General features: G+C 42.4%; 1 protein-coding gene across 1 annotated transcript in view; it reads right to left on the reverse strand.

The window, feature by feature from the left end:
• LOC121930871 (collagen alpha-1(VII) chain-like) overlaps positions 1-12,033 on the reverse strand; it is a 178,021-nt gene that overhangs the window by 83,678 nt on the left and 82,310 nt on the right. Inside the window, exons 51-56 of the mRNA XM_042467818.1 lie at positions 9,892-9,930; positions 9,032-9,067; positions 7,838-7,978; positions 5,004-5,156; positions 2,469-2,714; positions 802-918 (exon numbers count right to left, since the gene is read on the reverse strand). Coding sequence (XP_042323752.1) covers positions 802-918; positions 2,469-2,714; positions 5,004-5,156; positions 7,838-7,978; positions 9,032-9,067; positions 9,892-9,930 — 732 coding nt within the window. The remainder of the gene's footprint in view (positions 1-801; positions 919-2,468; positions 2,715-5,003; positions 5,157-7,837; positions 7,979-9,031; positions 9,068-9,891; positions 9,931-12,033) is intronic.

Below are 12,033 nucleotides of genomic sequence, written 5' to 3' on the forward strand. Positions count from 1 at the left end.
AACAACAGTGGGACAGGAAAGGTGTGTGTGTGTGTGTGTGTGTGTGTGTGTGTGTGTAGAAGGTGTACATTCAGAGTGTTGTATCTGAGGACTCACAACATACTTCCTGTAGCTTTGGTGGCCTAAACACAAACAGGGAGTCCATTGAAGACTTTGGTGAAGAAGAGATTTCAGTGATGGGTGAGGGTCAATATTCAACAGAATGGGGTGCTCAGGGGTCAGTTTTCTCCTGCTGTGGTCCTCCAAGAGCATGTTTGGCTGCCAGAAATACTGAAACAGCAGCAGCAACAATAGAAGATGTCAAAGGATAGATTAATGGTGCTATATAAATAAACAACAACAACAACAACAGGCTGGAATTCACTTGTTGTTTTGAAAAAATGCATTTTGAAATGTTAAATGGAGGGGGGGGCTTGCAACCTATTTAGAAGGCAAATTACTACTCCCAAAGACTTCCAAGAAATGCAATTCACTCTCAATTTTTGGCTGAGGGAGTTTGGAGTGCTGCTTAAAGAGCCTTGGATCTACATGTTATATTTATTTATATCCCGCTTTCCCCCCCAAAGCTGGAACTCAAAGTGGCTTGGCCCTAGGGTCACCCTTTGCTCACCCTTTTAGGAGAATCTAATAATTGGGGAACTCCTCCAGACTAAAAAATTACATTGGTTCCAATTGTTGAGCTACTGAAACCACTTTGCATACTGGGAAGAAGGGAGTGGCCTTTCTTTTTTCCTAAAGAAAAGAAAAGTCTAAAACATAAGGGAATAAGCAATTTCATTAAGCTTTGGACAGCATACATACTGTCAGTGGGTCTTCATCTGTCTTCCTTATCTTTGCATTCTCTATCATCTGAAGAGATGTGTTCTCCAGAGTGTGGAACTGGGACTCCAGATCAAGCAGAATTGGGCTGAGTTCCAACTGAAGAAACAGAATAACCTTGTTTTGGTTGTCAAAGGAGAGATTAAGCTGAACACAAACCAACCACGTGCCAACATAGTTTCAGAGTGTATTAATGAAAACATCATTTTTAAAGAAACAAGAACTGCACCTAGCACTGGTGAGACCACAACAAGAATCCTATCTTAAATTTCTGGGCAGAAAACATATTTGCTCCCTCTCCCACATGAAAGCCCTTCAGATACATGAATATGACTCTAACCCATACCATTTCACTATTTTCTTCTCTTGGCCTAATACACTCATTGCTATTGGGAAGAGGATCATGCAGGCCCCTGAGGTTGTTAGGTTGCAAGACCCAGCAGTCCTAGCCAGCAATAGCAGTGGTGAGGAAAGCTGCAAGATGCTGGGAGAGTATTGGGATTGCGCCATGATAAGACAAGTGAAAGAGAGCCAATAGTATAGGGCTTTGAGTGTTCGACTGTGATCCCGGAAGACCAAGGTTTGAATCAATGCTCAGCCATGACCCACTGGATGACCTTGGGCAAGTCAGCCTCAGAGGAAAGCAAGGGCAAATCTACTATGAAGAAACCTTGCTAAGAAAACCCTGTGATAGATTTGCCTTAGGGTTGCCATAAATTGGAAATAACTTGAAGGGGCACCACAACAACAACAACAACATAAAGGGATCTCGTTGTTGCTTTTTTTGATATGCTTTCAAGTTTCTTCTGACTTATAGCAGCCCTAAGGTGAACCTATCATGGTTAAGAGTATGTACCCCACACAAGGTCATCCACTGGATTTCCATGGCTGACCAGGGAATTGAACCCTACTCTCCAGTGTTATAGTCCAGCATTAAAACCACTACATCACACTTGCTAAGAGAGTGATCTCAAACCACTATAACTGTGTGGTCCATCAAGAGCAGCATTATATATCATGCATGGAGTAAGCAACTATGACCCTTCAGATGGTTTTTTGGCTTGGAACTTCCATCATCTGTTGTCAATACAGCCAAAGAGAGGGATTATTGGAGCTGCAGTCTTTTCCTTTTTATCCGGAGAGCCAAGAAGGTTTAAACCTGGAGACTTCTTTATGTGAAACACATCCTACTCTAGAACTCAACTACAAACTGTTCCTCAAATTGCAAGCATCTCATTTACAACAGCAGCAGAGAATCTTGGGCCCTCCAGGTATTTCAGACTTCAGCCAACCAGCAAGGCCAATGGTGAAGAATTATGGAAGTTGTACTTCTCCTCTGCACCTTGGTAATCTCTATATCAAGAGAGTGGTGAGATAGAAACCATCCACACTGTAGAAATAATCTGGTTTGACACTACTTTATCTGCCATGGATCAAGGCTATGGAATTCTGGGAGTTGTAGTTTGCTGTGGCACCAGAGCAAAGCACAACAAACTACAGTCAGTCCTCCATATCCACAGATTTTATATCCACAGATTCAAGCATTCATGGCTTGAAAATATTTTAAAAATATATAAGTTCCAAAAAGCAAAGCTTAATTTTGCCATTTTATATTAAGGGCACAATGTTCCTATGCCACTATACTTTACCTCTCCTTCCACCTCCTTTCTTATTGATAATTCTTCTGGAGAGAAAACACCTTCTTGAGACTCCAAAGTGGCATTTTCAGCAACTCCCCTCTGAAGTAAAATGTTCTCCTCCTCGGTTGTGTTCTCTCCTTCTGGATATTCTGTTGTCTTCATAGTTTCCATCAGGCCAAGGTTTATGTGACTAGTTATTTCAGATACTCCAGAATGACTATTAATAGTAGTTGCAAATGTCTGTTCTGTAGCAGTCTAATGAAATAAGAAAGCACAGTTCATGAGACTTAAGGGAAACAAGAACCGGGCATTGAGCCAGCTGCTGTTATCTCCTAAGAAGGTTTCATGGCTGACTTGGTTCTGTGCCAGGGCAGGAGCACTAATGGAACTGAAAGGAGCAAATAATCATCATTTATCTAGTCTGAATATTGTTTTAAAACCATCAATGAGTTTTCAAAGTGCTTTTCAATAATTTTCAGGATGGTTGTTGTTACTAGACAGAATCCTGTTGGTGACTTAAGCGTGCATAAATTCCTCAAGGAAGCAGCTGGGACATTTTTGTCATTTTGTGGGATGGCAACATTCAGTTCAGGGGCATGGAAGTGGATTATGGTGCCACTGTGCATCAGTTGTGCACTCTTGGCCAATGGCTATCTTCAGCAGCTGCCCTTGCTGAAATTGGCATTAATAGTCATTCAGTTGTGCAACATTGCATAGCACAAGAATTGCATAGCACAATGAATATGTAACTCTGGACGTAGAGATTTCTGCTATGTAACCATTATGTAACCATTATGATCATAAAGAAAACAAAATTAACAGCAGAAATACACAAATTCAATCTAGACAATGAGGAAATTGAAATAGTCAAAGAATTCCCATATCTATGAAGACTGCAGCCAAGAAATAAGAAGAAGACTAGGAATGGGAAGGGCAGCTATGAAAGAACTGGAAAAGATACTGAAGAGCGAAGACATACAACCGAGCACTGAAGTCAGAATTGTTCAGGCCACTGTGTTCCCAATTACCATGTACCATGGACACAGAAGAAAGCAGACAGAAAGAAAATAAACTTATTTGAAATATGGTGCTGAAGAAGAGTACTTAGGATGATACCATGGAGAGCCAAGAAGACAAACAAATGGCTTCTTGAACAGATCAGACCAGGGCTCTCCTTGGAAGCAAAGATGATCAAGTTGAGACTGTCGTACTTTGGCCACATCATGAGAAGGCATGGATCACTAGAAAAAGAAATAATGCTAGGAAAGGTGGAGGGGAGAAGAAAGAGAGGAAGATCACAGACCAGAAGGATAGACTCAATCAAGGGGGTTAGTATGGGCAAGAGCTTGCAGGATCTGGGCAAGACTGCAGCAGAGGAGAGGGATTCTTGGAAATGTCTCATCCACAGGGCTACCATGAATTGTAACCAGCTCAAGAGCAGCTAACAACAACAATAACCATTATGTAGGATCCAAGACAATCTATGATTATTTCTGCCATTATATTTTAAGATTACTCTATTAACATATTGTGGTCTTAGTGGACTCTGTTTACTTTAAAACCATTTTAATTCCCTCCTGAAGGAGACAGTCCATCTAATTGTCACTAAAAAAAAAAGCAGTTTGACACTGCTTTAAATGCCATACATGTATGCATATACATATATCATCATCATCATCATCATCATCATCCCATCTTCTCCCCAAAACTGGAACTCAAAGCAGCACACAATTTTAAAAATACAATAAAATTAAAGACATGCAACAAGTGAATATTAAAATAGAATCAAACTATTTACAGTATTAAAACAATTCACATGACAAGTTAAAAGAATAATCCGCATGCCTTTTCTTCAGAAATTTTCTGTTTCAAAAGGTTGTCTGACAGCAGCAAAGTGAAGGCTGTTTTGGCTTCCCTGGAAAAGGAGATCCAGAGTCTGGGGGCAGCCATAAAAAGGCCCACTCTTGTCTCCCCAGCAGTCAGGCTGGCTGGAATGAGAGAAGGGCCTCTCTTGATGATCGTACAGCCCAGGCTGTTATGTTATGCTTTTGAAATGATTGTATACTTTTTGGAATCAATGGTGTTTTCATATGATTGTTTGTGAAACTGAGCTTTAGTTTTTTTACCACCAGGTTTTTAAACTCTGTCTTGTTTTAACCTGCACAACCATGGTGTAGTACTTTGAGTACAGTGGAGTGTTGTGACTCTGCAGACCAGGGTTCGAATCCAGCCTCAGCCATGAAATCCACTGGGTGACTTTGGGCATGTCACACACTCTCAGCCTCAGGAAAGGCAATAACAAACTTCCTCTGACCAAATCTTGCCAAGAAAACCCCATGATAAGGTCATCTTAGGGTTGCCATAAGTTGGTAATGACTTGATGGTACACAACAACAACAAGGCCACCTTGGGTCCCATGGCATGGGAAAAGCAGGTTGCAAAGCTAACTGATTTTCTGCACAAGGTGAAGAGGCTCAGAAAACACAGTGCCCACCTCCCCCCTGTTTCTACCCAACACAAGATGCTACAGATTGCTTTCATTACCTTTTCAATAGTGGAAGGTGGTAAAGTAGAAGAAGTCAAAAGGGTTTCCACAGCTTCTGGGACTGGATATTCTGGATTTAGACTGAAATCTTCTCTGGGAAAGTCTGTGGTGCTAGCTGGAGTCACACTGGGAACATCACACTTCACTGAAGTCTGCATGTTGTAGACAAAATAACACTCCAAAGGTTACTAGGCAATCTGGCTGCAGTTAGGAGAAAGGCGGGATATAAGAAAATAATAATAATAATAATAATAATAATAATAATAATAATAATAATGATTAGTTGAAACACATTGAAACTCAACTAATTACATTAAATATTTATTTTATTTTCAAATACCCTAAACATCGAAAGAAAGAAAGAAAGAAAGAAAGAAAGAAAGAAAGAAAGAAACTCCACTGATTAGTACATGTTGATTTACCCTCATCCAGAATTCCAAAATCTGAAATGTTCCAAAACCCAAAACCTTTTCCTTGGGTGGCTGAGATAGCGACACCTTTATTTTCTGATGGCTCAATAAACACAAATTTTGTTTCATGCACAAAATTATTAAAAATATTGTATAAAATTACCTTTCAGGCTACGTATATAATGAATGTTGCCTTTAGACTTGGATCCCATCTCTAAGATATCTCATGATGTACGCATGTGAGAATACAGGAATTCCATCCCCCCCCCCCCCCCAAAAATATCCAAAATCTGAAACACCTCTGGTCTCACATATTTTGGATAAGGGAGACTCAGCCCGCACCAGCTTTACAAGATTTTAGGAAAGAACCTTGGTAGACCTTTGGATGTAAAACTGGCCCTGTAAAAATCCATCATGAGTTTATTTTTGGGTTATTTTCCTAGGGGAAAATCACAGCTGCTCACATCAGAAGGAGTTGCAGAATCAAATAAGGCACTGTTTGGGAAGATGGGGGACTCTCCTTCTGTGGAGATCTGTAAGCAGAGGTTGGATGGTCCAACCAATTGAGTTTTATCTGTCAATTCATGCATGGCAGGAGATTTGGGCTAGAAAAACCTTGTGGGTCATTTGTATTTGTATTTTTATATTAGGTTGTAATCCCGCCTCGATCCACCCGGGAGAGGCGGGAAAATATAAATCAAATTATTATTATTATTATTATTATTATTATTATTATATCAAGATTCTGTGGGGGGATTTCTCTGTTAGCCATTTTTCTCCTTTCATTTTCTTCCAGAAGGGGAAGAGATGGATCATTGTAATGACTTTTGTCTGTGTTAGATATGCGTCTCTTTTTATCTTCAAGTTGCCACAAGTCCCACTCTTGGGGAAAAGGTGGTAAATAAACCAAGATACTGATTGAATAAGAGCCAGTGTAGTCTAGTGGTTTGAGTGTTGGACTACAACTCTGGAGACCAGATTCAATTCCCAGCTTGGCCATGAAACATACTGGGTGACCTTGGGCAAGTCACAGTCTCTCAGCCTCAGTGACGGGCAACAGCGAACCCCATCTGAAGAAACTTACCAAGAAAACCCCATGTACCTTTGGGTCGCCATAAGTTGGAAACAACTTGAAGGCACGCAACAACACCACCAAAATTTGATTGATTGATCCTATATCTCAGGTTTTGGTATCAAAGTATCAGAGCCTGGAATAGTCCTAACCTGGCAATCCTATATTAGGTACATGTTAACATAGGCCCGTTACAGACAGGCATGAAAGTACGCGCAGAGCGCGTACTAGGGTTAGAAAGGGGCGGTGCTTCCGCACCCACCTAACCCTAGTGCGCGCTCTGCACGCACAAAATGGCAGCAGCTGTTCCGCACAGCCGCCGCCATGAGGACGTCACGACCGCGCTGCCTCTATACGGGGCAGCGCGGACGTGACGTCCTCGCTCCGAGCCAGGGCGCATAATGCGCCCTTTTCATGGAGCAGGAAGGAGCTCCGTTTTGGAGCTCCTTCCTGGTTTGGTCCGCTGGGCACAGCCTTCAGACAGCTGCGTCCAGCAGACCAAAGGAGAAAGGGGCCAAGCGGCCCCTTTCTCCTCCTCCCCGCCGCCACGGGGTGTCCTTGGGGCTTGAAGCCCCAGGGACACCCCTTTTCAGGCTGCGGGGAAGGGGCCTTTTGCCGCTTCCCCGCAGCCCGAAAAGCGGTGGATTGGGGCTTCAGCGGCTGCTGCTCTGGACACTGAGGCCCCGATACCCCGGGGAAAGGGGCGGGTGCAGCCCGCCCCAAAGAGGCAGTCTGTAACCCGCCATAGCCATTTTAACATACCCTCCAATTGTTCCAACTTGGCAGGGAAAATTCCAATGAATTCTCTGTGATCCCATTTTCTAAGCTGCTTTTAAAATGTCCCAGCTTCCCTCTTCTCCTCCCCTTTCCCCCATGTTTCCCCAGCTTAATTTAATTGCTACAAACTGAGTTCAAGGCACAGAAGTAGTTTGCATTCAATGGATACAGCAGGAGGAGAAGAACGAAGGGAGCAAAAGCAAAGTGCTGCAGACTCTCCTAGCTTGTATGTTCTGCCTCATTTATCCTTTTTTGCCCTCTTGATCACACTCCAGTGTTGTTTGGCCTCATGTGTCTTGGAGTTCGTCCATAAAATGTTGGTGGGCATGTTTTCATAGAAACCAGAGTCAGGGACGTAGCTAGGATTTTAGGAAGGGGGGGGGCCCGACCTAAGGCCCCCATTATAATGGGGGTTGGGGGGCGGCGGCACAGCGCCACACACCATTCATTTTTCTAATGGAAGGGGGGGGGGGCCGGGCCCCCCGATCCCCCCCCCCCCTGGCTACGTCCCTGCCAGAGTGTTTGCTTTATTCACTTAAATCTACAGTCTTTTACAAACTCTTGGTGTACTCACCACCTGCTCTGCGAGTTGTTTGGGACCTTGTTTCCTCCTGGAAGCTTTCCCCTTCCCCTTCTTGGAGGCAGCTATTTGTTGGGTCACAGTTTCAACTCCCTCTTGAAGGAGAAGGTCTGTCAGGTCCTTCAAAAGAGCCAGCTGCAGGTTAAAAACAAAACAAAGGGGGGGGGGGGAGGGATTAAGAAAGGAATCATTAGTGGAGGAAGCCTACAATAGGGGTAGAGAAAGTATGGACAATATGTAGCCTCTACACCATTTCTATAGCCCCTCACCAGGGGGCTATCCAAAGCCTATCAGGTGGCAGTTAGCAGTACCATACAGCGATTGAAATGATCTAGGTTACTTTGGAGTAGAGAGGTTAGAAGTAGGCTTTGCAGTCTCTGGGTAAATCACTGACAAGCATTTCAAAAATGGTAGCATGACAGTTAGTTTGTAGTGTGCCCCCATAGAGAAAATGAAAGTTGATTAGAAACACTGAATCCTATTGATTAGTCCCAACTAGAGTAGGACCATTGCATCAACTGATGAATTACCTTTCAAGAATTGATTCAATGGTCCTGCTCTAGTTGGTCCTACTCAATGGTCCATCTCTAGTCAATACATAGGTAAATCCCATTGAATCAATGGCGTGGTACAGACTGCACAAATGTGCTGTGCTGGTGCCGATTTTAGGGTTGCAGACCACGTGGCAACTGCATGGTTCCTAACCCTAGCACAGTGTGGTGGCGTAACAATGGCAGCATCCTGTGTACACGGGTGCTGCCATTGTGACATAAGCACTGTGCGTCATCCACACGGCACCACACGTTGCTTACATTGCGAGTGCATCATTGGCACACTCGTGACATGGGACCTGTGTCACAAAAAGTACCCAGTTTTTCCAGGTTCTTTTTCCTCTGGAGGGAAGCCATGTGGTTTGGTGGCTGCGGCTTCCCTCTGGAGGGAATTAGGCCACTGGCAGACTGCCCTTTTGGGCCAGTCTGTCTCACGCCAATAAATTTACTCTGTTTGGGAATACCAAAAGGATTGCAGGCCAATGTTTAGAGAATCTGCTGTGTAGTGCATATCTGACTAGTGTTTTAACACACACATTTTACCCCAGAAACCTGAGTTCCCAAACCTTAATTCCAAAATCAGTTCTCTAACAGTTAAAGTATCCAGTTTGTTGCTATCGGTGGAATACAGACATACCTTGATACCATAAGCTTCAAAAAGGCTTTCCAGATCCTATAGTTGGAACAAATCACAACAGAACACAAATAAGTCGTCTTGTTCATCTTATCAGTGCTATTCTTGTTGTGTGCCTTCAAGTTATTTCCAACTCATGGTACTCCTGATGTGAACACAGTTTTGTGCATACCACTATATATTCATATGATGAAAGTGTTGGATAAAGAGTTGGCACACAAATATGGAAGGAAGAAGCATGCAAATAATGACTGTAATTAATATGTTCCTAGGCAAATGTTGTGTTTCCCCCCCTTTTTTTGTTTAGAATAACTGGGGGTGCATCTCCACTGTAGAAATAATGTAGTTTGACACCATTTTAACTGCCATTGTTCCATCCAACAGAACCCTGGGATCTGTAGTTTTGTGAAACACCAACACTTTTTAACAGGGAAAATGAAAAACTACAAATTTAAAGTTAAAACTACAAATCACAGAAAGGACATTTGATTTGGCCAGTGCAAACAGGGCCATAATCTAACTTTAACTTTAAAAGTCGATTCTAGATTAGTGCAGATAATGGACCCACACAATTTGGGTTTGGTGTGGCCCTTTGGTGGCATATTCACCCCCCCCCCCAACAAACAAACAAAATAAATGACACAGAGTGACATGACTAGCTTTAGTGGCTTTGGGTCTGGTAACAGAAGAAAGATGGATTAACATATTAAAAAAAACTCTACAAAGACAGTGCCTAAGAAACAGAAGGCTATCCAATTGAACTATCCATTGAACTGTTATCCTACTGCTCCATGGTCAGCCTACCCTGTCAAGGGATGGATGAGGGTTTTTCATCATGTTGGTCAATATTTTTCTTGATTTACCTTGATATTCATCCCTTTCCCAGGCAGTCCAGGTTCCCCCTTTGAATAAAAAGAAAGAAAGGAAGGAAGAAAGGAAGGAAGAAAGGATATGTAAAGGCATCATCCATCAACTCATGGATAAACATTGAAATGGAACACCATTGATGTACCTATCTCTCTCTCTCTCTCTCTCTCTCTCTCACACACACACACACACACACTCCCCATGGGAAAACACTAACTATAATGGCCAGGAAGCTGGAATAACACAAAAAGTCTGGCATCCTGGTTGCTAGAGTAGACCCATTTGACCAATTGTTGAATGGTGAGTCAACATATAGATAAATCTAATGGATTCAATTGGTTTATTCTTTGTTGTTAACTGCCATCAAGTTGATTTTGACCTATGATGACCCTATGAATGAGAAAACTCCAGCTTACCCTGACATCAACAGACTTGTTCAGGTCTTGCAAACCCATGGCCATGATTTCTTTGACTGCATTTATTCACTTGTAATGTGATTTCCCCTTTTTCCTACTGCCTTATTTCTTAGTAAGCATCATTGTCTTTTCTTTTTTAAAAAAACAAAATAATTTTATTATTTTTTTAAAAATATTACAAACATAAGATATATCATTGTCTTTTTTACTGAGTTATGTCTTCTTGTGATAGGTCTAAAGTACAACACACTTAGATTAGTCCCCTTGGCTTCTGAGGAATCAGTTCAGGCCTGATTTGCTCAATGACCCATTTATTTGTATTTTAGCAGTCCATGGCATCTGGACAACTCTCCCCCAGCACCACATTTCAAAGGAATGGATTCTTTTCCTATCTGCTTTCTTTACTGGCCAGATTTCACACCTGTGCTTAGAAATGGGAAATATGATGCCACGGACAATCCTGATCTTAGCATTCAATTATATATCTTTATACTTGTGGATCTTGTCTAGTTCCTTCATAGCTGCCCTTCAAAGTCCTAGTCTTCTGATTTCTTGACTGCAGACTCTATTCTGATTCAGTCAGAACTCAAACAGAATTTAGGCCATTTAGTTGCAAGGTCTGGGGCCTTTTAATTTAGGGCGAAAGGAATGACTAAGAGCAGTGTCAGTTTGGATAACTTTGGAGTTATTCAAAGTGTTCATCCCATTTGAGGAATATGCTCCAGCTGCCTGGACAGCTCCTGTAAAGTTCACATGAAAATCTGGGATGGATTCACTGCCCCTCTGACATGAAAACCACCAGCCATCATTGATCAAGGTGTGTGTGTAGGGGGAGGCATGATGGAAATATATACAGTTATACTTTCATCATCATAGACTAATAGAATCGTAGAGTTGGATGAGACTGCAAGGGCCATCCAGTCCAACCCCATTCTGCCATGCAGGAAATCACAATTAAAGCATCCCTGACAGATGGCCATCCAGCCTCTGTTTAAAGACCTCCAAGGAAGGTCATCATCCCTTTATATTCCATCTTTTCTCAAGGCGGCTGACACAAATTAAAAGAAATACACTGAAAGGCACTCTAAATGTCATTGAACATCTAAACGTTATTATTAAAATGCAATCAAATTAACTACAGAACTAAAAAGTTAAAACCATTAAAAGAACAAGTAAAAATCAGCAAAACAGCCTATTAAATGCCCCAGAAGACAGCTCTTAAAACCCTGTTGAAACAGAAATGTTTTCACTTGTCAATGGATGCAAAATAAGGAAAGGGTGATCCTAGCCTTCCTAAGGTAGGAACTGCAAAGCCTGGGAGCAGCCAGCAAGAAGGTCCTCTCCTGTGTTCCTACCAAACATGCCTAACAAATGCTGGAACCTGATTAGACCTGGAGCAGTGCTGTCTTCTAGCTGCGCAACATCTATCAGGGCATTGAGCTTTCCAAGCTGCTTCAGTTTGTGTGGCAAACAAAAGGTAGCCAACTGGAGACACTCTAAAGCCTCTGCTCTTTGAGAAAATGTCCCAAAAGAGGTGGAAGAAGAAGAATTCCATGCCTGGTGGGCTTCATTTCACAGAAATCTGGTGTCTGCTTCTACAGATTCCGGTGGAATGAAGGGCACCCAAGCTCTGGACTTGTATTCTCTGTGGCTGGAAGGTTCAACTGTTCAAGCTCCATAGTCACTTGCACTTGGATTTTGATCCAACTGGAGAGGTGGGAT

This window comes from Sceloporus undulatus, chromosome 5, assembly GCF_019175285.1.
Source record: "Sceloporus undulatus isolate JIND9_A2432 ecotype Alabama chromosome 5, SceUnd_v1.1, whole genome shotgun sequence".
NCBI lineage: Eukaryota > Metazoa > Chordata > Lepidosauria > Squamata > Phrynosomatidae > Sceloporus > Sceloporus undulatus.